Source organism: Telmatherina bonti (assembly GCF_933228915.1).
Source record: "Telmatherina bonti genome assembly, chromosome: 16".
In the NCBI taxonomy this organism is placed as follows: Eukaryota; Metazoa; Chordata; class Actinopteri; order Atheriniformes; family Telmatherinidae; genus Telmatherina; species Telmatherina bonti.
In genome coordinates this window covers 8,807,648-8,833,268 of record NC_136614.1, presented here as the reverse complement: position 1 = coordinate 8,833,268, position 25,621 = coordinate 8,807,648, and the positions used below count along the sequence as shown (strand labels likewise).

The following is a 25,621-nucleotide window of genomic DNA, read 5'->3' as shown; positions in this document are numbered from 1 at the left end:
AAACGCCGAGCTTTCTGTAGCTAAGAGCTAACCCGGAGATAACAGGAGCTAACCGGCTAACAGAGGTAAGCGGGCTAAAGCTAAGTCACGTTGTTAACCAGCTAAAAACTGCGGCTATTCTACGTTCTTCTGACTTGAAGCGGGAGATCGGGTACCTGTCAATCAAAAGGACACGCCCCTAAATATGCCGAACTTCGAGGTTAGATTACTTTTAAATGGGCAAGTTAGAAAAAAAAAATTCACTCCCCCCACAGTTGTCATGAAGTTAAACCTGAGCTATTAGACTGAAAATGGATTTTTGTACCAGGCTGTAAACACGTTTTTCACTGCTGTGAAGTTGGTCTTTTTAACATGGGAGTCTGTGGGGATTTGCTGCGTTTTGCAGACCCTAGCGGATGAAGGGGGAACTGCAGTTTTATACACTTCCGCATAGGCTTCACTTTGAACCGCCGGAGGCTCCGTCCATCTTTCATATACATAAACAGTCTATCTATGGTCAAGAGTTGTTAAAGTCGGCTTTACTTTGTAATTCGCCGGAAACAGGGTTTTTGCTGCTTTTACTTTGGTAGCAGTAACAGGAAGCGGAGCCTCATTTTGGCGGGTTTGACGCGGGGCGTGTCGTGATTGGCTGCGCTTTTGTTATCCAGATCAAAGATGGCTGCTGTTGTCGGGGATGGAGAATAAAGCCAGGCTGTCTTCCGACCACAGGCCGACGAAACGAACCGAAACCCGCCCGGACCGAACCCAGAACAATTAAACTCAACCTAATTATCTTCTAAAGGTAAAATAAAGACTCTCTTCCTCCTTTTCAGCGACAGCATCCTTTCCCGACATCGATTAATTATTGATCGGCGCCTGACACGTCACTGAATCGGTCAAAATAAATCAGAATAAATTCACTAATATCTGTAAAATATAAAGACTAAAGCGGTGAAATGTTGGCTAGATTCCAGGTAAATGTGAGTCTGTCCGACATGAAGGTCATAACAGCGTTATTATCCTTCATGCAAAGCGATCCATTAAAATCAATCACACTGATCGATAATAAATCAGCTGGCAGGCGGAAATAAACAGTGTTAAACGAAGGTTTGGGTTTAAGCTGTTTAGGCTCTGATGATGTGTTTAAAAGTCCGGACATTTCAGCAACATGACAGGTGATAAAAACAGGTGCAGAGAAGCGGAGACGAGCAGGAACAACAAGGTCCAGGAAGGACTGATCGATATGGTCATTCTGTTAAATATATCGACAAATAAAAGGATAAAAAAAAAAATAAATAAATAAAAAAAGAAGAAGAAAAAAGCCATTAAAAAACAAACACACACACACACACACACAAAAAGAAACAAAACATGTTTTAATAGCAACAGAAATATTAAAATCTAACAACTGTACTAATATTCATCGTTACATTTAGTACAGATCAAATAAATATAAATAATAAATAAATATAGCTAAGTAAATAAAACAATAAAAAATTAATAATAATAAAGAAGTAAAATTAAATATTAAATAAATAAATAATATAATATACAGATATAATAAATACATAAACCATTAATATTAATAGATAAACAGCTGTAAATAAATTAACTGTAAATGTTTATAAATATGCATGATTCATATTTTTATATTAAATCTGGCAAATACACTTAAAATTAACTGAATCAGGGTGATGTGGGAGGATGTGTGACTGGGAATACTGGTTTACACCTGAACTGGGACCAGTTTCCGCTTCCAGTGAATATCGCTGCAGATTGTTGCATCTTTTCCTGTATAATCATGTTTATAATCATGTTTTTCTGTGTGCCTGATGTTACGCGTCCAATCTTATCTCTTCTTTACGATGTAGTAGTAGTACTAATACTAATAGTATTCTGTAAATATTGTAATATTACTGTCCTCAGTTCTCATGCTTTAGTTGTCATAACTACTTATAACCATGTTATTACACCTATGATGCATGATGTCATCCTTTGGTGTCTTTTATTTTATTTTACTGTGAAAACAACAAAAATATTCCAACATTTAAGTTTTTTTTTTACATGTAGACTATTAGATTGTCCCACCAGTAACAGGATTTTACCAGACTGCATTTGAACACATCGTTTTAAAGAACTGTTGTGTCATCACAAGGGATGCACCGATTTACCAATTTATGGGAGTTCCCATTAAATACGATACCTGAAATGTGAATATCTGCCGATACCAGATCTGTTTTTAGTGAACATTATTGTGACACTGGTTATTATTATTATCATTGTTATTATTATTATTATGTTATTATCAATATGGTATTATTATTATTATTGTTATTATTATATTATTAATAATATGTTATTATTATGGTTGTTATTATTGTGACTACGGTTATTATTGCTGTTATAACTGTGTCAGATTTCATTAGGTTGTAATAAATGACCCATCCTTTCTGAAGTTACCTCACCAATACAAATATAATAACATTACAGATCAAACAATTTCAACAAGTTTTATTCTGATTTGTCCCATTTTACCTAAATACAACTATAAATGTTAGGTTTTGGAACAAAGATCCAGCTTTTAGTGCCGTGTTCCTCATCGCATGCGGCTCGATGACTCTTGCCTTGCGGCTCGTGAAGCAGCTGCTGGCTTTCTGAAAATGCATCTAAACAAGTCATAATGATCCTCAACGTTGCAGTTCTCTCCACAAACAAGAGCTGCAGGCTGCTTGCAGAAACTTTGCTGTCCTACTGACCCTGTCAGGATGCCGTCCCCGCCTGGACGCTAACGGCGTTCTCTCTGGCCCGCGTCTCACCCGGTCGGGGATGTTGACGCACGTCCCGGCGTCCAGCAGGTCCTGAACGATCTTGGTGTAGCCGTGACCCTGTCAGAGTTGCCAGTTTTGGCTGATTTCAGCTGCAGCGAACTCCACCAAAGAGCTGCTCCGTCGGTAGCTCCGTATATATAATGAAAAAGAAACGCCCACATTCTGGAGGCATTATTGTATTTTCACCACATACTGTTGCATAAGAATGCCATTACTCCGTGCAATATATAGGATAATGATTCCTTGCTAAAAAAGCTGAATGTTGCTGATTTGGCAACGTAACAGGATACGTAGCATGGGAACACTTCGTTTGGGTGGCAGCTCTCCTCTTGTCTTAGTATATTGAGTCGGCTCTTGTTGAATTAACAGTGGGGATCACTGTTTTAGTGGAACAAAAAAAAGTCACATTTTAACATTTAAGGCATTTATTTCTTTTAAAACGTGTCCGAAACATCAAACACATCTGCGCTGGCTTGTATAGTGTGGTATCGGTACACTTTTATTAATAGTACTAGTACACATGCTTGGTATTGAGCCGATACTGGTATCAGTATCGGTATCAGTGTGTCCCCAGTCCTCATCCTTCCTCCCTGTACGTCGCTGCAGAGTGGGCCGGCTCGATGGCTAAAACGTTTCAGGACATTAAACATTTTATCTGATCCAGATCAGATAATCTGGTTTGTGTGATGAATGTTTCTGCAGCGGTAAAAACCCGACTGAACCTCGGTACGAAGCCGGTCGGAGATGATGTGTGAGCAGAGTCTAGGAACTATATTTCTACGTTCCCAAACGGCGACTCTGTCTGAGGAAGACTCCTCATGGGACCGACGTAGAACCGGTTCTGACTCTGGACCTGAACCGGGACCAGACGTCTTCAGCTTTGATCGCAGGCTCTCTCATCTGTCTGGCGCCATGGAGGCTGTAGCCATGGCAACAGCTGCACACGCTATTGGCTGTATTTTAAAGAGAATTTCTTCCTTTGTGAGTCTTATCTGCGGACGGCGGAGTCGGAACGCCGACCTGAGGTCAGTCGCCGGCCTCAGCTGCAGATCAGACCTCAGTCAGACCAGATTACGGCGAATCCGCCGCGGCACGGCGGAAATGTCAGCCGGGAAAACGTTGAGAGGAAGATAAAACATGTTATTTATAACTTCCCTGCTGTTTGTGATGGATTTGTGGTTTTTGATCTGAGACACGTCTGTCCTGCGTCAGCAGGGGGCGCCGCGACCGACCGCAGACATGGACACCACCACGTCCATCAAGATGACCACGCTGGCCATCCAGAACCTGTTCAGCTACGTGGAGGAGGAGAACCTGGCCGCCATGAAGGCCCACCTGGACCGCTTCAAGGAGGTGGACGGGCGCAGCGACGTAGGTGCACTTCCTGTTTGGAATTGGTTTCTTTATTTGTTTCCAGTTTCTTCTTTACTTTGATGAACTTTTTGTTTTATCTTATTTTATTTGTTTTATTTCAGTAGATTGTTTTTATTTTTGTGTTTGTTAGTTATTTTATTTGTTTTATTTTATTTTCATTTTGTGTTTATTTCTTTATTTTATTTGTTTTATTTTGTTTTTATTTTTGTGATTGTCTGTTTACTCGCCTTCTGCATCAGATTTGTTTGTTTTGTTTCTTGTTTTTATTTACATTTTTGAGGTTGATGTTTGATGTTTTCCTTTGTTTACTTGCATCTTGTTTTTGTTTACTTGCTGTGTTTGTTGTTGTGTTTATTTGTTGACCTGTGTTGCAGAACGGCCAGACGCCTCTCATGCTGGCGGCGGAGCAGGGCAGCCTGGACATCGTCCAGGAGCTCATCAGGAGGGGCGCCAACGTCAACCTGGACGATGTGGTGAGCACAACGAGCGCTCCCTTTTCTTCTTTGTTTGGTTCAGCTTTATTTGTTTGTGTGAAACAAACAAGGTTCTCTCGCTGCCTTCCTCCCTTGGATCCTGTGGTTGCTTGGAGACGGGCAGGGTGAGTTGCTGCTGTTTCCGTGGTAACCGGGATTCTCTGTGTGTGTGTTGGCAGGACTGCTGGTCGGCTCTGATCTCCGCTGCTAAAGAGGGTCACGTGGACGTGGTGAAGGAGCTGCTGGAGAGCAGCGCCTACATCGAGCACAGAGACATGGTGGGAGCAGAGGATGATGGGAAACGTAGTTCAGTAGGCGCAGCGACAGCATGCGGAGTAACGGTTGTTGTTTCTGTGCGTCAGGGCGGCTGGACGGCTCTGATGTGGGCGGCTTACAAAGGGCGTGTGGAGGTGACGACGCTGCTGCTGGAGCACGGCGCCAACCCCAACACCACCGGACAGGTATCACACACACAGGAGGAGAGACGCAGCGATGGGCGCCGTGTGGCGTTTTGTTTTCTGATCTCTTCTTCCTCCTCCTCCTCCTGCTCCTGCTCCTCCTCCTCCTCCTCCTGCTCCTCCTCCTGCTCCTCCTCCTCCTCCTCCTCCTCCTCCTCCTTCTCCTCCTCCTCCTCCTGCTCCTCCTCCTGCTCCTTCTCCTCCTCCTTCTCCTCCTCCTCCTCCTGCTCCTCCTGCTTCATCTCAGCAGTACAGCGTGTATCCGATCATCTGGGCTGCAGGTCGAGGACACGCCGACATCGTCAAGCTGCTGCTGGAGAACGGAGCCAAAGTCAACTGTTCCGACAAGGTGATGACAGCGACTCGGGACGATTCGGTTCCGTTAAACTTTGTTTCTCAGCAAAACGTCGCGTAGTACCACGTAGTTCTACGTAGTTCCATGTAGTACCGTGTAGTACCGTGTAGTTCCATGTAGTACCGAGTAGTTCCATGTAGTACCATGTAGTTCCATGTAGTTCCATGTAGTACCGAGTAGTTCCATGTAGTACCATGTAGTTCCATGTAGTTCCATGTAGTTCCATGTAGTTCCATGTAGTACCGAGTAGTTCCATGTAGTACCATGTAGTTCCATGTAGTTCCATGTAGTTCCATGTAGTACCGCATAGTTCCGCGTAGTTCCGCGTAGTTCCATGTAGTACCATGTAGTTCCATGTAGTTCCATGTAGTACCGCATAGTTCCGCGTAGTTCCGCGTAGTTCCATGTAGTTCCATGTAGTTCCATGTAGTACCGAGTAGTTCCATGTAGTACCATGTAGTTCCATGTAGTTCCATGTAGTACCGCATAGTTCCGCGTAGTTCCGCGTAGTTCCATGTAGTTCCATGTAGTTCCATGTAGTACCGCATAGTTCCGCGTAGTTCCGCGTAGTTCCATGTAGTTCCGCGTAGTTCCGCGTAGTTCCATGTAGTACCGAGTAGTTCCATGTAGTACCATGTAGTTCCGCGTAGTTCCGCGTAATTCCATGTAGTACCGAGTAGTTCCTGCAGCTGTGCGGGAAGGTCACATGACGTAAAGGTGTAAAAGCGTAAACATAAACAGTAAAATCAGTCGGATGAAGCAATGCTACAGTAGAACCCAGTTTAACTTCTGACATGCATGTTCACGTCACGTTTCTGTCTGAACAATAAAACTAAACTCTGCGTACGGTGGTCGTTGGTTAATGATCCCTCAGAGTGTTTATAAACCTTATAAACCAAACTATAATGTGCATTTCCAACATTTTCACTCTTGAAAAACCTGCATATATTTAACAATGTGAATTTATTTATTTAATTACTCACCCTGTAAAATATATTCTGTCTTGTATGGCGGCGCTCTTTGACCATATTTGTATTTTCCGGGCGAGACGACGTGCATTTCCCTGCCAACATGGCGATGGTAGGAACCGCCCACCGAGCTTCAATTCAGCTCTTCAGAAACCTACGCGTGACGCCACGGAGGCTCCGCCCATCTTTTATGTACAGTCTGTAGTCATGTCACATCGCCGTAACGTAACGTGATTAAAACACGCAGAACAGCAAACTCTCCTACAATATGGAGAGTTTGTGAAACATATGAAGCTTTATATGTGAAACATATTAAGTTACAATGTGTGTATTCTGCTGAAACACTTTGTAAACTGTGTGTGTGTGTGTGTGTGTGTGTGTGTGTGTGTGTGTGTGTGTGTGTGCGACAGTACGGGACCACCCCTCTGATCTGGGCCGCCAGGAAGGGACACTTTGACTGCGTGATGCACCTGCTGGAGAACGGAGCTGACGTGGACCAGGAGGGAGCGGTACGAACACACACACACACACACACACACACACACACACACACACCGTAGAACCAGAACCAACGAACCCAGTACGCTACTGGTTCTGTGTCCATGATGTCACATCCTGCTCATCAGTCCAGGAGGAAACAGGAAGCGATGTTTCTTCGTTAGCGGAGAGCTAATGTGTTAGCATCACCCAGCAGGACGTCCCAGTGGTTCAATTCCCCTCCTGGTAGAACAGAAGCATCTGTGACGCCACGCAGATCGACCTGCATCTAAAGCGGACTGTGTTTGGCCTTGCCAGAACTCCATGACGGCGCTGATCGTGGCGGTGCGGGGCGGCTACACCGAGGTGGTGAAGGAGCTGCTGAAGAGGAACCCCAACGTCAACATGACGGACAAGGACGGAAACACGGCGCTGATGATCGCAGCCAAGGAGGGCTACACCGAGATCGTCCAGGACCTGCTGGACGCCGGGACGTACGTCAACATCCCCGACCGGGTGAGACGCAGGCCAGAGAGAACGCCGTTAGCGTCCAGGCGGGGACGGCGTCCTGAACTCTCTGCTGTGTTTCAGAGCGGCGACACGGTGCTGATCGGGGCGGTGAGGGGCGGACACGTGGAGATCGTCAGAGCTCTGCTGCACAAGTACGCCGACATCGACATCAGAGGACAGGTGAGCTGGCGGGAGGAGACGCCTGGCCAGCAGGTGGCGCCGCAGCACAGCTGACGGTGTGTGTGTGTGTGTCTCCAGGAGAATAAGACGGCTCTGTACTGGGCCGTGGAGAAAGGAAACGCCGTCATGGTGAGAGACATCCTGCAGTGCAACCCCGACACGGAGACCTGCACCAAGGTGAGACCTGAACGTAAAACCGAGTCAGCAGTTTTCCACAACAGGAAGCGCCATGACGTGTGTGTGTGTGTGTGTGTGTGTGTGTGTGTGTGTGTTTGTGTTGTCAGGATGGAGAAACTCCTCTGATCAAAGCCACCAAGATGAGGAACATCGACATCGTGGAGCTGCTGCTCGATAAGGGAGCCAAAGTGTCGGCCGTGGACAAGGTGAGGGGCGGGGCTTACAGCTCAGAACGCTTCTGATTGGACAAATATTCCTGCTTTTTTTTCTTCTTTTTCACGCTTTAAACTAAACAAATCCTGCGTGCTTTAAATTCATGTAGAAACACATCGTAGATAGAAAGTGAGAAAAGGAAACAGAAGATTTACATACCAGGTCTCAGTGTCGCGAGATAAAACATGCATTTCTTCCCGTTTTTGTCCTTTGAGTCGTCATCGAGCTGAACTCGTGCGTGGCGATGCCGCTGCTGAACGTCTTTTACACGTGCAGTGTTATACAGCGCTTGTCTGGTCAGCTGGCAACAAACCTTTGCTCATTGTAAACATGAGTTTCTCTTCACAATGTAACGTTTTCATGGGAAAAATGAGGAACGTTGCGTCGATGGTGATGCAGGACGCGCACCCAGCAACGTCACTGTAGTATAAAGTCCACATGTAAATATACCAAATAATATTATATAATAATATACCAAAATAAAATTATCTTTGTTTTCAGGAATAATAAGAATAACAGTAAAAATAATTATAATAATAATAATAATCATAATAATAATAATAATAATAATAATAACTATTAATAATAATTAGATATATAAAGGATATAAAAAAGAAATGTTTATAATGTAAATAAGGACAAAGAAAAAATAAATAAAATAATAAAATTATTTTTAAAGAATAATAATACTAATAAAATAAATTAATAATGCAAATATACCAGCATGAAATGTGAAATTATTATAAGAATAGTGAGTTATATTTCAAATCAAAATAAAATGATTATCTGTCTCGTCAGGAATAATAATAATAATAATAATTCTAAAAAAATAAAGATAAAAATAATAATAATGAAATGAAAAACAAAAAATACTTTATTAACCACCAAACGGAAATTATAACAATAATCTTAATTATAATAATAATGAGATATATAAAAAAGAAATGTTAATTATGTAAAAAAGGAAAAAAGAAAAAGTAAATAAATGAATTTTAAAAAAAATTAAAGAACAATAATAGTAAGATAATATAGAATAGTAATATAATTTATAATATTGCAAACAGTCAGTGAGAGGTAACTACAGTTCCTTCCTGTTTGTGGTGAAAACACGAGACGTTTGTCTGACCGTCAGCTGAGGCGCAGCAGGAAGCAGCTGGTTGATCTGTCAACGTTCTGCAGACTGAATTTTAATCTGTTCACCAAATCAAACGTTTATTTATATGGAACTTTTCACACCAAAGAGCAGCGCAAAGAGTTTCATAGAATAACACAGAATAAATGTCAAGTCAAAATAATAAAAGAAAAACATTCACATACCCAAACATATAATCCGCCCCCCCCCATCCGGCTGTCAGGAAGACTGAGATGCTTCCAGACTGTCCAGCGTTGCTCTGCACAGCGTTAAAACATGTCGTTTCAGAAAATCAACGGCGTTAGCTACATTTAGAGATGGAAGATGAATGTTAGACGTCTGATTTAACTAGAAATTCACCTCAGATCAGCGTCTGGCACTGGGTCAGGAAAACTCCTCCCAGTTTATGTGTTTAATGCACCAGTTTCCACTCTGTCTGCCGGTGTGAGTGCACCTGCATGACTTCTAAGTCTTATAAGATAAATAACGTCATGCTGCTTATTTTCTGTAATAAAAGCATCAAATATAAACCAGCTCCAAAGGAAATTTCTGATCATTTTGTCTCAACTTCTTTTCATTTTCCATCCGTTTCTTGTTGTTTTAAATAACATTTCCTCTCATCAAACCGGATCTGCAGCGTCTTAAAAAACTGGAAGTCATTGAGTTAAAACTTTCAGTTCAGTTTATTAATAAATATTTTACTATTTTTATGATTCATTCTAACAGTCCTTCGTTGTATTTTTATAGAAAGGCGACACCCCCCTTCACATCGCCATCCGCGGTCGGAGTCGCCGCCTGGCCGAGCTCCTCCTCCGGAACCCCAAAGATGGCCGCCTGCTGTACCGCCCCAACAAAGCCGGCGAGACGCCGTACAACGTGGACTGCAGCCACCAGAAGAGCATCCTCACCCAGATCTTCGGCGCTCGTACGTCGTTTTCTGCTTTTCATCTCAGATCAGTGGAGAAACTACGAATTCAGGCCAAAAAAACAGAAGAATGTGGTTTTAGAAGCAGATTTTTTATTTTCTCTGATGAATATAATGAAGATAATCTGCGGGTTTCATTAGTTTACAACCTCATCTTTTTAAATATATTCAGTATTTTTCATTATATCCATCTTATAACTCTGAAATGAGACCATCCATCACAGAAAATGGGGCTAAAATACCAAAAATAAATTAAAAGTTTCAGAAAAACAAATATTTGAGTCACTTACGAGGTAATCTTTGCTAGTTTCGGACATTAAGTCCTGTTTTAGAAACATAAAGCAGATTTGTTGAAGCTATAAAACAGTAACAACCAGTCAGGTGGAAAACCTGCTATTTACCATCCAGCGTGTAAATCATCACGTTGCATCTGAATGAGATCTCACCTGCACTACGTGCTCCGTAAACACCTGACCTTTGCTGTGGCTCCGCCCCCTGCAGGTCACCTGTCCCCCACCGAGACGGACGGGGACATGCTCGGTTACGACCTGTACAGCTCTGCATTGGCCGACATCCTGAGCGAACCCACCATGCAGCCCCCCATCTGCGTGGGTCTGTACGCTCAGTGGGGCAGCGGGAAGTCGTTCCTGCTGAAGAAGCTGGAAGGTGAGTCCGGCGCGCGGTCACGCGGAGCGCACGCACCTGCTGACGTCTGTTAACACCTCCCTCCTCTTCCCCAGATGAGATGAAGACGTTCGCTGGGCAGCAGATAGAGCCGTTGTTTCAGTTCTCCTGGCTCGTCGTCTTCCTGTCCCTGCTCCTCTGCGGCTCCGTCGCCATCGTCCTCGGCTTCACCGTTGACCCAAAGCTCGCCATGGCGGTCTCCCTCAGCTTGCTGGCTCTGCTCTACCTTTTTTTCGGTGAGACGAGCGTCTCTTTCTCTCCTGTTGCTTGTTAAACGTGCGTGTTCGTCAGGATAATGGAGCTGCGTTTCTGCAGTGGTGGTGTACTTCGGCGGGCGTAGGGAGGGGGACAACTGGACATGGGCGTGGCTTCTCAGCACCCGGCTGGCTCGCCACATCGGCTATCTGGAGCTGCTGCTGAGACTGATGTTCGTCAATCCGCCAGAGCTGCCGGAGCAGAGCACCAGAGCGCTTCCTGTCAGGTAACGCCGCTAACGCTCTGCTCGGCCGCCAAGACAAACCAGGACGGATGTGATGTCACACTCCCGTCTCCCACAGGTTCCTGTTCACGGACTACAATCGTCTGTCCAGCGTGGGAGGAGAGACGTCCATGGCGGAGATGATCGCCACGCTGTCGGACGCCTGCGAGAGAGAATTCGGCTTCCTGGCAACGCGTCTGTTCAGAGTGTTTAAGACTGAGGAGACACAAGGTACCAGGGATCCGGTTACATCCGGTTTACCGGGTCTTCATGTGTAAACGGGCCGTCCTCGCCTCGCTCGTTTCCACTTTACGACGCTCATTTAATACTGTATATTTACATAAACCATGGAGCAAGTCACAAAGTTACAAGGGTCCGTTCGTGTCTGGGTGTACAGTGTCTTTAATTTATGTTACAGGTTCTGTGTTTTATTACTTTATATCGTACGTTTATTTTATTTTAATTTAAATAAAATAAAGATAAGATAAACTATTTATATACCGCTTTTCATAGACACAAGGTCACAAAGTGCTTCAGAACAATAGAAACAGAAAACCTGCAACGTGTGAAAAAAAAGTTCTGTTATAATTGTCTGTACTGTTTTTCTATTAATATGATGCACAATACGTGTTTTTAGATAGTTTGAGCGATTTAGGGGGTATTTAAGGGGAAAAAAATCAGACTCAGAATTTGGGGTTACGCCGCGGCGTTGGAACGGATCTCGTTCGTAAACCGAGGATCAGCTCTATAGATGTTTGTGGCGTCTACTGAAAGTCCAGAACATTCGCTAAAAGCTTCGTATGACCTCTTTAATCATCAGCGCACACAGTTCAGACAACAAATAATTCAAAAAGCAGGAAAACTTTCCCAAAGTGTTCAAGAAGCTACGAAATATCAGAAAGGAACAACTCCATCTGAACGCTTGGATTGGTCAGAGTTTTGACAGATTTACAGTAAACTGAGGGCTCTACTATGTTTCCTATTGCTGATGATGACAGAATGTATAGACGACTATCAGGACGAGGAACCGCTTCACCCAGAGGAACACGTCTCTGAGCGACGTTACCTCCCAGAGCTTTAATCAGCTTCGTTTCTTTGCTGAATCAGCGACGTTACGTGTTCAAAACAGCCAGTTTCTTATTATATCGTGGAGCGAAACTCTGCTGCAACGCCACGCAGCGTCCCGGACGTAAAGGTCGTACGGTGTCGGTTTCTCAGGCTCGGGACGCCGGCGTCCAGGACGCGGAGTTTTCAGGTCAGAAAGTTACGGAATGAGCCTTTAAGACCCTGAAATGATTCGCCTTGTAAGGAGATTAATATTCCTCAAAATGTCTGCAACACAAACAACGAGAAGCTTTTCTTCTTCTCTGATCCACCTGTCAGGTAAGAGGAAGTGGAAGAAGACGTGCTGCATCCCGTCCTTCGTCCTCTTCGTCCTGGTGCTGGCCTGCCTGGTCATCGGCATGGCGCTGCTGGCCGTCTTTAAGGTGGACGGCGAGAACCAGACGGTGAACGCCGTTCTGATCGCCATCGCCAGCGTGGTGGGTCTGGCCGTGCTCCTGAACTGCAAGACCTGGTGGCAGGTGACGGACTCGGTGCTGAACTCGCAGAGGAAGAGGCTTCACAGCGCCGCCAACAGGATGCACAAACTGAAGAGCGAAGGCTTCATGAAGGTGCGAAAGGCGGGAAGTTCCAGCGCGCCAACATGCTGACTCAGCAGAAACCGACTTTTACGTTTGTTTTTTTCTGCAGGTGCTGAAGAATGAGGTGGAGCTGATGGCGAGGATGGCGAAGACCATCGACGGCTTCACGCAGCACCAGACGAGGTTGGTGGTCGTCATCGACGGCCTGGACTCCTGCGAACAGGACAAAGTCCTGCAGATGCTCGACACGGTAAGGAGACCGCACTGAGCGCCGCTCTGAAGGCGACAACGGTAAACTCACGCGGCGTCCCGGTCCTTTAGGTCCGGGTTTTATTCTCCAAAGGTCCGTTCATCTCCATCTTTGCCAGCGACCCGCACATCATCATCAAAGCCATCAACCAGAACCTGAACAGCGTCCTCCGAGACTCCAACATCAACGGACACGACTACATGCGGAACATCGTCCACCTGCCCGTCTTTCTGAACAGCCGGGGACTCTCCAGCGCCAGGAAGATGTGTGCTGCGGCGCCGACCAACGGGGACGCCACCAACTCCGAAGGTAGCCATGACGATGCTAAACGCTTGAACTTAGATTCAACTTTAGTCCAGCTTTATTTGTACAGCGCACGTTGTCTCAGGACACTTTACATCCACATCATTTCAATTCATACATATCCTATAATAAAAACCAACTGATTGCATCGAGTCATCGAGGATATCGTTTCCTTATCTGGTGCACATCTGGTCCAAATGCACCTGGCCATTCATCTTCTTTTAACTGTTATAGGCTAATAGGGCATGGGTGAGGGTGGGTGAAAGGGGACTATGGGTGTGTGTGTGTGTGTGTTTTATCTATTTTGATGTAAATTGTTTTATAATGTAAAGCACTTTGTATTGTTTTTAATCACGAAAAGTGCAAAACAAATAAAGTTTGATTTGATTTGAAAAAACGTGTTTTTGTGTTTCAGCGGGTTGGCACGAGGAGCTGGACAGGAAGCTGTCGCAGCACAGTTTGGGAGAATTAACGAAGTTTGGAAGCAAAACGACGCTAAATCGCCGGGTGAGCCTGTGTGTGTGTGTGTGTGTGTGTGATGTCCTTGTATAAGTGTGTTTCTGGGGACCCCAGATCGTGTCAGGTCTTGTGGGGACCGTGAGGTCACTAGCTGATGATGTGGACCCCTTTGTTCCGTAATCCTCCCCATGAATCGCGTGTTTGTGGTCATGTGACCTGTGTTGCGTGCAGGACACGTACCGGCGGCGGCAGGTGCAGCGCTCTGTGACTCGTCAGATGTCCTTCGACTTGACGAAGCTGATGGTGACGGAGGACTGGTTCAGCGACATCAGCCCGCAGGCCATGAGGAGGCTGCTCAACATCGTATCGGTCACAGGTAATCCCAGTCTTCGTATTCTTCGCCGCCCAGTCGGTCCTTTTGTCGGTTTTTGTTGCCAACCGGCCTCTTCCTCTCCGGGCGAGCAGGCCGTCTTCTACGAGCCAATCAGATCAGCTTTAACTGGGACCGCCTGGCATCGTGGATCAACCTGACGGAGCAGTGGCCCTACAGGACGTCCTGGCTCATCCTCTACCTGGAAGAGACCGACGGCGTGCACGACCAGGTCACCCTCAAGACCATCTACGAGAGGTGAGAGGTCACACTGTGTTGGTGTCAGTTACAGAACCGGTCCAACCGACCCGCTCCGATTGTGTCTCAGAGTGTCAAAGAACATCCCGACCACCAAGGACGTGGAGCCTCTGCTGGAGATCGACGGAGACGTCCGCAGCTTCGAGGTCTTCCTGTCGTCGCGGACGCCCGTCCTGGCGGTCAAAGACATCCGGACTTTCCTGCCCTGTACCGTCAACCTGGACCCGAAACTCCGAGAGATCATCGCAGGTAAGGAGGGCGGCGCACCTGGGTCTGACACCTGCATCTGATCCAGATGTTAGTGCCTCAGATCCAGATGTTTCCTCTCAGATCCAGATGTTTTTATATTAGATCCAGATGTTTCCTCTCAGATCCAGATGTTTTTATATTAGATCCAGATGGTTCCATCTCAGATCCAGATGTTTTTATATTAGATCCAGATGGTTCCATCTCAGATCCAGATGTTTTTATATTAGATCCAGATGGTTCCATCTCAGATCCAGATGTTTCCTCTCAGATCCAGATGTTTTTATATTAGATCCAGATGGTTCCATCTCAGATCCAGATGTTTCCTCTCAGATCCAGATGTTTCCTCTCAGATCCAGATGTTTCCTCTCAGATCCAGATGTTTTTATATTAGATCCAGATGGTTCCATCTCAGATCCAGATGTTTCCTCTCAGATCCAGATGTTTCCATCTCAGATCTAGATGTTTTTATATTAGATCCAGATGTTTTTATATTAGATCCAGATGGTTCCATCTCAGATCCAGATGTTTCTATATTAGATCCAGATGTTTCCATCTCAGATCCAGATGTTTCCTTCTCAGATCCAGATATTTCCATCTCAGATCCAGATGTTTCCATCTCAGATCCGGTTGTTTCATCTCAGATCTAGATGTTTCATCTCAGATTCAGATGTTTCATCTCAGATCCAGATGTTTCATCTCAGATCCAGATATTTCGATATTAGATCCAGATATTTCCATCTCAGATCCAGATATTTCCATCTCAGATCCAGATGTTTCATCTCAGATCCAGATGTTTCCATCTCAGATTCAGATATTTCATCTCAGATCCAGATATTTCCATCTCAGATCCAGATATTTCCATCTCAGATTCAGATATTTCATCTCAGATCCAGATATTTCCATCTCAGATCCAGATGTTTAATCTCAGATCCAGATGTTTCTATATTAGATCCAGATGTTTCATCTCAGATCCAGATGTTTCTATATTAGATCCAGATGTTTCTATATCAGATCCAGATATTTTTATATTAGATCCAGATGTTTCTATATTAGATCCAGATGTTTCCATCTCAGATCCAGATGTTTCCATCTCAGATCCAGATGTTTCTATATTAGATTCAGATGTTTCTATATTAGATCCAGATGTTTCCATCTCAGATCCAGATGTTTCGATATTAGATCCAGATATTTCCATCTCAGAACCAGATGTTTCATCTCAGATCCAGATATTTCCATCTCAGATTCAGATGTTTCATCTCAGATCCAGATATTTCCATCTCAGATTCAGATGTTTCATCTCAGATCCAGATGTTTCATCTCAGATCCAGATGTTTCCATCTCAGATCCAGATGTTTCCATCTCAGATCCAGATGTTTCTATATTAGATCCAGATGTTTCCATCTCAGATCCGGTTGTTTCATATCAGATCCAGCTGTTTCTATATTAGATCCAGATGTTTCCATCTCAGATTTGGTTGTTTCATCTCAGATCCAGATGTTTCATCTCAGATCCAGATGTTTCTATATTAGATCCAGATATTTCCATCTCAGATCCAGATGTTTCATCTCAGATCCAGATATTTCCATCTCAGATTCAGATGTTTCATCTCAGATCCAGATGTTTCTATATTAGATCCAGATGTTTCCATCTCAGATCCAGATGTTTCCATCGCAGATCCGGTTGTTTCATATCAGATCCAGCTGTTTCTATATTAGATCCAGCTGTTTCTATATTAGATCCAGATGTTTCCATCTCAGATCCAGATGTTTCATCTGAGATCCAGATGTTTCTATATTAGATCCAGATGTTTCCATCTCAGATCCAGATGTTTCCATCTCAGATCCAGATGTTTCCATCTCAGATCTAGATGTTTCATCTCAGATCCAGATGTTTCATCTCAGATCCAGATGTTTCCATCTCAGATTCAGATGTTTCCATCTCAGATCCAGATGTTTCCATCTCAGATTCAGATGTTTCCATCTCAGATCCAGATGTTTCTATATCAGATCCAGATGTTTCCATCTCAGATCCAGATGTTTCCTTCTCAGATCCAGATATTTCCATCTCAGATCCAGATGTTTCCATCTCAGATCCGGTTGTTTCATCTCAGATCTAGATGTTTCATCTCAGATCCAGATGTTTCATCTCAGATCCAGATGTTTCCATCTCAGATTCAGATGTTTCATCTCAGATCCAGATGTTTCGATATTAGATCCAGATATTTCCATCTCAGATCCAGATATTTCCATCTCAGATCCAGATGTTTCATCTCAGATCCAGATGTTTCCATCTCAGATTCAGATATTTCATCTCAGATTCAGATATTTCCATCTCAGATTCAGATATTTCATCTCAGATCCAGATATTTCCATCTCAGATTCAGATGTTTAATCTCAGATCCAGATGTTTCTATATTAGATCCAGATGTTTCATCTCAGATCCAGATGTTTCTATATTAGATCCAGATGTTTCTATATCAGATCCAGATATTTTTATATTAGATCCAGATGTTTCTATATCAGATCCAGATATTTTTATATTAGATCCAGATGTTTCTATATTAGATCCAGATGTTTCCATCTCAGATCCAGATGTTTCTATATTAGATCCAGATGTTTCCATCTCAGATCCAGATGTTTCGATATTAGATCCAGATATTTCCATCTCAGATCCAGATGTTTCATCTCAGATCCAGATATTTCCATCTCAGATTCAGATGTTTCATCTCAGATCCAGATATTTCCATCTCAGATTCAGATGTTTCATCTCAGATTCAGATGTTTTCATCTCAGATCCAGATGTTTTCATCTCAGATCCAGATGTTTCCATCTCAGATCCAGATGTTTCCATCTCAGATCCAGATGTTTCTATATTAGATCCAGATGTTTCCATCTCAGATCCGGTTGTTTCATATCAGATCCAGCTGTTTCTATATTAGATCCAGATGTTTCCATCTCAGATTTGGTTGTTTCATCTCAGATCCAGATGTTTCCATATTAGATCCAGATATTTCCATCTCAGATCCAGATGTTTCATCTCAGATCCAGATATTTCCATCTCAGATTCAGATGTTTCATCTCAGATCCAGATGTTTCTATATTAGATCCAGATGTTTCCATCTCAGATCCAGATGTTTCCATCGCAGATCCGGTTGTTTCATATCAGATCCAGCTGTTTCTATATTAGATCCAGATGTTTCCATCCCAGATCCAGATGTTTCATCTCAGATCCAGATGTTTCATCTGAGATCCAGATGTTTCTATATTAGATCCAGATGTTTCCATTTCAGATCCAGATGTTTCCATCTCAGATCCGGTTGTTTCATATCAGATCCAGCTGTTTCTATATTAGATCCAGATGTTTCCATCTCAGATTTGGTTGTTTCATCTCAGATCCAGATGTTTCATCTCAGATCCAGCTGTTTCTATATTAGATCCAGATGTTTCCATTTCAGATCCAGATGTTTCCATCTCAGATCCGGTTGTTTCATATCAGATCCAGCTGTTTCTATATTAGATCCAGATGTTTCCATCTCAGATTTGGTTGTTTCATCTCAGATCCAGATGTTTCATCTCAGATCCAGCTGTTTCTATATTAGATCCAGATGTTTCTATATTAGATCCAGATGTTTCTATATCAGATCCAGATATTTCCATCTCAGATCCAGATGTTTCCATCTCAGATCCAGATGTTTCCATCTCAGATCCAGATGTTTCGATATTAGATCCAGATATTTCCATCTCAGATCCAGATGTTTCCATCTCAGATCCAGATGTTTCATCTCAGATCCAGATGTTTCCATCTCAGATCCAGATGTTTCATCTCAGATCCAGATGTTTCATCTCAGATCCAGATGTTTCCATCTCAGATCCAGATGTTTCCATCTCAGATCCAGATGTTTCTATATTAGATCCAGATGTTTCTCATGCAGATCAACACTAACTGCATCCCATTACCTCTAGAATTATGCAAAATCCAAATATTGCAATAAAAATTGCTGCATTTTAAAAAACTCTGAAGTGTCACTGAAAGTTTTTACGCTCTCGTGAGGTGGTTTCTCAGACGTTTCAGTAAAAGTTGAATTGAAGTGGGGGGTCACGTGTAGGGGGTCATGTGACCAGGTCATTTCCGGTAAAGATGGCACTGCGTTTAGCAAACAACATGAAAAGCAGAGATTTACAATAAATTAGAAAAGGAAAAGAGGAAGAAGGGAAAAGGTTGTAGACTCTGAGAAAACGCGTTGCTAGCTGGCATTAGCTGAAAATCTTCTAATTCAAACTAAACTCCTGCAAATCACCGTTTTAGTTGTTGATATTTTACAAACTTTATAGAAATGCAGCTACAGATGTTTCCGTCTTGTATCCCAATGTTTCTCTTTGACCTCTGCTTTCACACCGTGATGTTTCTGTTTCACGTCCGTGTGTCGTTATTTCTGATCCAGATGTTCATCGCGCACATCAAAGTGTTCCAGATGTTTCCATCTAAAACTTCCTCTCTCATCCAGATGTTTCTCTAACGTTCTCATCCAGATGTCCGTGCAGCTCGGGAGCAGATGAACATGGGCGGAGTCTCGTATCCTGCCGTCCCGCTACCTGAAGCTCAGCCCCGCCCCATCTCTGTCTACAGCCAGGTGTCGTCCACCTGTTCGCCGTCCGCCTCCTTCAGCGGACCCTTCAACCCCCCACCAGGAGGGGTCATCCCCGCCGCGCAGCCTCACAGCAGCTACTACAGCGGCATGGTCGGCTCGCAACACCCCTTCTACAACCGGGTGAGAACAGGCTCCGCCCACTCGCCCCACCTGCTGGGTCATTGGCCGTCATCATGTCATGTGATGTTTTTTTTTATCATTCATGTCTCATTTTGATTTGATTTAAAACGAACGTCTGCTGTCACATGACAAGCTGACAGGAAGTCATCAGCTGTTTTTAGGGTTAGGCCCCGCCTCCTGCAGGGTCATGTGACAGCAGCGCTTCGTCTTTTGAGTTTTTTACGTTTCTTTACTCCATGAACATTATTTTGATTTTCTGCCCCCCCCCCAGCCATATTTCCCCTACCACCTTTACCAGCTGCCACGCCCCCTCGTGGCCTCCTTCCCACCACACCTCCATCCATGCCCGCCTCCTACACTCGCCACCAGAAGACCCGCCGCCGCTGCCGTAAGTATGAGCAGGAAGCCGAACACACACCTGGCGTCCAGAGCGGACTTGATGAAAATAAGTTTTTACCGACCGATTAAGAAGACTTGAAGTCGTGGTGCGGCTGAGTCCGCTTCTGCTTTTCTTCTTCTGCTATTCTGAACCTCCTTCACTCTTCTTCTGCTGTTTCTGTGATTCGGCTTCATTTCCTGCCTGTGTTTCATCTGTTTTCCTGACGTTTCACCCCGTCTGTCTGTCTGTCTGTCTGCAGTGTCAGAGTTCATCTTTGAAAAAGAAGCAGGTACTGAACTTTCCCTCCGCCGCCGCCATGTCCACAGCATGCGGCCCGTTTCGGCCTGTTTCGGCTCAGTCACGTTGCTCTGGTGCAAATCAGGTGTTGTCAGCCAGCTGAGCAGGTAAACCACTCAGCTCCAGGTTTCAATTGCAGGACCAGTTCACCCAGACCCAGCTGCAGACTGGAAGCATGTCAGCAGACAGATTAATGAGAAACAGAACCAGTGAAAGAACCGGCGTTCAGCCGAAACTCAGCCGGAACTCAGCCGGATGCTGTGGACATGAAGAGGCAGTGTTTCAATCTCCCAGCATGCATCTGTAGCTCCTGTAGTTAGCGTCCCTCCCCTCTAACCGCCTGCGCTGTTGGGGAAGTTTCATAGAGACTCGCTGCACGTTGAAGCACAAACAAAACAAAACAACGTAAACACAAACACACCCAACCAGAATTTAAACATTTATGACATCACTTCCTGTGGAGGTTTATGATTTTTCTTCCCGTTCAGGTAATGACATCACTTACTGTCCAGGTTACGAAGCCACTTCCTGTAGAGGTTTATGACATCACTTCCTGTAGAGGTTCATGACATCACTTCCTGTTAACGTTTATGACATCACTTCCTGTTAACGGTGATGGCATCACTTCCTGTTAACGGTGATGACATCACTTCCTGTTCGGGTTTAGTTAAACGGCGATCGATGTTAGTTTGTAGATTTCACCGTAGAACTCATCTTCATCATGATCTTCATCACTGTCGACTCAGATTCTGGACACGTCCTGAGCTGACTTACGTGTGTGTGTGTGTGTGTGTGTGTGTGTTCAGGGCTCCGCCTCCGTCGTGTCGGGAGCTCCGCCCGTCCTCCTCAGCTCCATGACAACAGATGGTGTGTGTGAGCGCGTGCGTCAGATCGACGGCATCGATCAGAACATGGTGGCTCAGTACACCGCCACCATCAGGAAGGTCAGTGTCTGAATGCAGAAACCGGACTGAACCGGCCTTAGACCAAAAACCGGATCGAACCGGTTCCGGACCAGACTCTAACCGGGTTCTTGTGGTTTCCAGGCCAACGTGAACGGCCGGGTTCTGTCTCAGTGTAACATCGACGAGCTGAAGAAGGAGATGAGCATGAACTTCGGGGACTGGCAGCTGTTCCGCGCCACGGTGAGTCCGCCGAGACCGCTTCGCACCCGGAACCAGATACGGGTCTGACCCGGTTCTTCCTTCCCGCTGCAGGTTCTGGACATGCGCCACATGGAGAGCCAGGTGCTGCACGAGGAAGCTGCTAGCGAGCAAGGCAGCGTGATAGGCGGCCACGCTGAGGGGGCGGGGCGAGCAGCGGCTCCGCCCCTCGCCGGCGCCGCCAACCCAGACGGCATGTACAGCTTCAACCTGAGCTTCGAGGAGCTGAGCGGCGTTGGACTGGAGGAAGCGCCGCGACACGGAAACATGCCGTGGATGGTAAGTTCTCCGCTCGTCACCAGGTCAATAAGCTGACCTCCGTTAGCGTCCATCTTGTTTCCCTCAGGGCCCCGCCCACCGCACCGCCAGCATGACCAGCCTGAACTCCCAGGAGTCGTCCAACGACATCTCCAGGCTGACGGACAAACAGCAGGCGGAGTATCACTCCGCCTACCAGGAGTACATCGCCCAGATGTCCCAGCTGGAGATGGGCGGCGAGAAGCCCGTCCAGCCGCAGCCGGAGCAGTTCATGACATCATCGTCTGATGACAAGAGCAAAGACGGCGTTGAGCAAGACGGGCGCAAGTCCTTCAACAAGAGGAGCGGTGGCAAACCTGCGAACGACGGCGTTGACTTTGCCTCCAACGGCGACACTCTGGACCCCATCAGAGAGGAGGACGAGAAGGGCGAGCATGGATCGTCCAAGTCGCTGCTGACCCGCAAGACGTCTGGCGAGAGAGGCGGGCTGTTCCAGGGCGCCGCCGACCTGAAGATGAAGGCTGGCGGCGGGCTGCGCTACCAGAAGTTGACCAGTGACGACGAGGAGTCCGAAGAGTCCGACAACGCACCCCTCCTGAAAGACGGTAAGAAGACGGCGGACCTGAAGCTGCCGGGCGGCTCGCTGGCGCTGAAGGGGAAGGACTACCTGTCGGACGCCATGCTGGACAAGAAGGACTCGTCCGACTCCGGCGTGCGCTCCAACGAAAGCTCGCCCAACCACTCGCTGCAGGACGAGGAGGCGGACCTGTCGCAGCTGGACAGAAGCAACCTGATCGAGCTGGACGAGGAGAGCCTGGCCCGGAAGCGCGGCCTTCCCAGCAGCCTGAGCGGCCTCCAGGACCCGGCGGTGACCCGCATGTCCATCTGCTCCGAGGACCAGTGCAGCCTGCTCGCCAGCAGCCCCGAGGAGAGCTGGCCCTCCTCCCGGAGCTACAATCTCAACCGCACGCCCAGCAACGTCACGCTCAACAACAACACCAACGCCCAGCAGGGCAACCGGCCCCGCCCACCAACAGACGGCCCCTCCTCCTCGTCCTCCTCCACCGCCGACGTCATCATCCCTCCCAGCACCGCCTCCACCCGGCCGGGCCCCAACAACGAGAACGTCCGAGTGGTTCATCTGAAGAGGGGCCTGAAGCCCGGGGACCCGCCAGAGATCTGCACCGTGTCGTCCGACACTGTCACCTTTGGCGAGGAGCGCGAGAGCATCCTGTGACGAAGACGCGCCTCACATCGCCGCCACCTCGACCAATCAGAGGCGGCCGAGGAGAATTTCTGATTAAAAGTGTTTGTGGTTGTGATGTCTGAAGGAGGAGGAAGGCGGCCGTTGGTCAACGTTGTTGTCGTAGCTGTGATGTGGTCTTGATGTCGTTGTGATGTCATTGTGATGTCATCTTCTTTGCATGCTCTCCGTAGATGAAGCTCAGTGAAGTTCAGGTTCATTGTGACTAGAAACTGTGTGTTGCTGTTGTGACATTGTGACGCCAGGGGAGGAGCTAGAAGAGTAGCCGGGTCAACACCTCTGAGATGTGATTTGACGCCTGAGGTGATTGACAGGTCACTCACAGACACATCCCTGAATGTTTAGCCCAACTATGGCCTCCGTCTACGCTGCACATTCAGCCTGGATGTGTTCAGACCGGCTCCACGGACCACATCTGGCCCACATAACACTGGCCGTGACTGAGCCGGCAGTGCCAAAAGTAGCCCAGATTAGGCCCAAACGTGTCTGCTATCTGGCATGGATTATATTCTCCCCGTGCGAAAAAAATTACTAATGTACGTCTGTTAACCTGTTGTTAGCATGAAGCTACTTGTCAGTGCTAATCTAGTGCTATGCTAATTAGGCTAATGTGGGAAAATCATGGCATATTTAGTTTTCAATGAGTGTTTTAAGGAACTAGACATCAACTCAGTTTATAAAGAATTTCACATTGGAGCTGAAAATTAACAATAAAGATGCTCAAAGATTAGCTTAGTGCTGGCTAGGCTATCGCTACATGAGGCTAGGAAGGATGCTAGTTGGTTTTAAACTAGCTACAGCGTGAAAATATGGTGGCATATATCCTGTAACCAGTCTGGTCCTGTAGAGGAAGAAATAAGAATGAATAAAAAGCTAAATTTTTCATCCTGACGGCTCCTGACATGCAGCTAGCCACACAAGTTGTTGAAATTCTTGCTAATATTTCCACTTGTTGGTCCAGATTAATGATATAAAATGTTTTGTAATGTGTTATCACCACAGTTATCTCAGCAGTGTTAGAGAAAAGAACATAATCATTTTTTTTATTACTACATGACACCCCCGATACAAGCCCCGCCCCCTGACACAAACCCCATCCCGGTACAAGCCCCACCTCTGACACAAGCCCCGCCCTCTGGTCCCGCCCATATAGAAAAGGCCAGCTTTGCCACTGCATGATGGCGATGATGTGATTGGCCGGCTCCATTTCAACACCTGAAGAGGACCGGCCCGTCCAGGTGTTGTTTGCTAGTTTGATGTTTCTGGTTATTGATCAGTGTTAATTAACCTGTTGATGTTTATTTATTAGTCCTGATGTTTGTGAGTAAACATCTGTGGTCATGTGACTTCTAAAGTACAAATTCGAAGAACAAATAAAATCTGCATGCTGCTTCCTGCTTTTTTCTTTCACTAATTTTTTTTTTTATATTTAGTTCAAACGATTACAATCCAATATGAAACAAATCAATTATCTGATCTACATTAGTCCAGTTTATAATTACAGTTTGTATAAATCAAATCATAGAATAATCCCCAGCGGATCGCATCACACAAGAAACGGCTTTTTTTTTTTTTTTATTGTTTGTACCTTAAAAAATTATTCAAAATATGAAAGTTTTTATGAAACATCAAAAGTTATCTTTCAACAATATAATTAAGCAAAACAGCTGATCAATAAAACGCTTCTTAGAGCTGAAGCATTTAATTAATACATTAATAGAAATGTTTTGGTTTTCAAAGGAAAAAGTAAAAAACACAAAACTGGTCAAATATATCTAGAATAAAACTTTCTGCAAACTTAAATCTAAAATTTAAATGAAGTTGCAATTTCTTTCATTACATCAAAACTTTATTTACACAAACTAAAAAAAAAAAAAAAAAGTTGCATTTAAAAGAATGTTGCATAATATGGATGGATGATGGATAGATAGATAGATAGATAGATAGATAGATAGATAGATAGATAGATAGATAGATAGATAGATAGATAGATGCACGTTTGGAAAAACCTCAAACCAAATTTTGTCTTGTTTAAAGTTTAAAACCCTGAAAACTGATCAATAGAAATGAACTGATCAGTCATCAATATCCGGATCAGTCTTCTACCTGGCAGGTGTGGGCGGCGGGGGAGGTGTCCAGCTGGGACTGCAGGTCCAGGATGTAATCCATGACTTGCTGCAGGATTTCCAACCTGCTGAAGGATCCGGACCGTACCGGGAAGCAGGTTCAGCAGCAGCCGGAAATACAGCCTCATGTCCGGCTGCAGGAGCACCAACGACCCCTCTCTGACTTCCTGGAGCCCGCCGCCTCCCCGCAGGCAGCAGCATCAGCCTGGACGGAGTCCCGGTTCTGATCAGCTGAGACCGAGCGCAGAACACGCCTGCGCTCTCATTGGCTCTGAGCTTCTGTCAATCAAGGCTTTGGCTATAATGATTGGTGCAGAAACTCACCTGTTACCTGCCTGCAGGAAACACCTGCTGAGACTGAAACTTTTTAACTTTTTAGTTTAATTTTTTTTTTTTCTTTTAAATGTAAAGGTTTAGATAAAACAACCTGAAGATTAGCGATGTTCTGCGTCTTTAGACACGTTTCTGACAGAAAGCTGGTCGAACCTGCAGGTCTGGTTCGGCTGGAAGTATCAGATGAAACCTGACTAACCTGTAGGAAGTAGCTCTTCCCTCAGTCTGCAGGACGAACAGCCGCTCCACAGGTCCTGATGGAGGTTTTCCTTCCTGGTTCTGGTCCTGAT

At 45.4% G+C, this 25,621-nt stretch overlaps 1 protein-coding gene across 1 annotated transcript; it reads left to right on the top strand.

The window, feature by feature from the left end:
• Window positions 1–666: 666 nt before the first annotated feature.
• Window positions 667–24,174, top strand: kidins220b (kinase D-interacting substrate 220b). Its single transcript, XM_079255874.1, has 30 exons — window positions 667–781; window positions 4,023–4,178; window positions 4,556–4,654; window positions 4,834–4,932; window positions 5,017–5,115; window positions 5,363–5,461; window positions 6,846–6,944; window positions 7,231–7,428; window positions 7,504–7,602; window positions 7,681–7,779; window positions 7,887–7,985; window positions 9,872–10,049; window positions 10,551–10,715; window positions 10,790–10,969; window positions 11,049–11,214; window positions 11,291–11,442; window positions 12,595–12,884; window positions 12,964–13,104; window positions 13,176–13,413; window positions 13,823–13,914; window positions 14,098–14,242; window positions 14,332–14,494; window positions 14,565–14,743; window positions 19,273–19,511; window positions 19,783–19,899; window positions 20,150–20,179; window positions 20,994–21,131; window positions 21,234–21,332; window positions 21,405–21,629; window positions 21,697–24,174. Exons 2-30 carry the CDS (start codon window positions 4,047–4,049, stop codon window positions 22,843–22,845), a joined length of 5,208 nt encoding a protein of 1,735 aa, XP_079112000.1. The 5' UTR covers window positions 667–781; window positions 4,023–4,046; the 3' UTR covers window positions 22,846–24,174.
• Window positions 24,175–25,621: the final 1,447 nt, after the last annotated feature.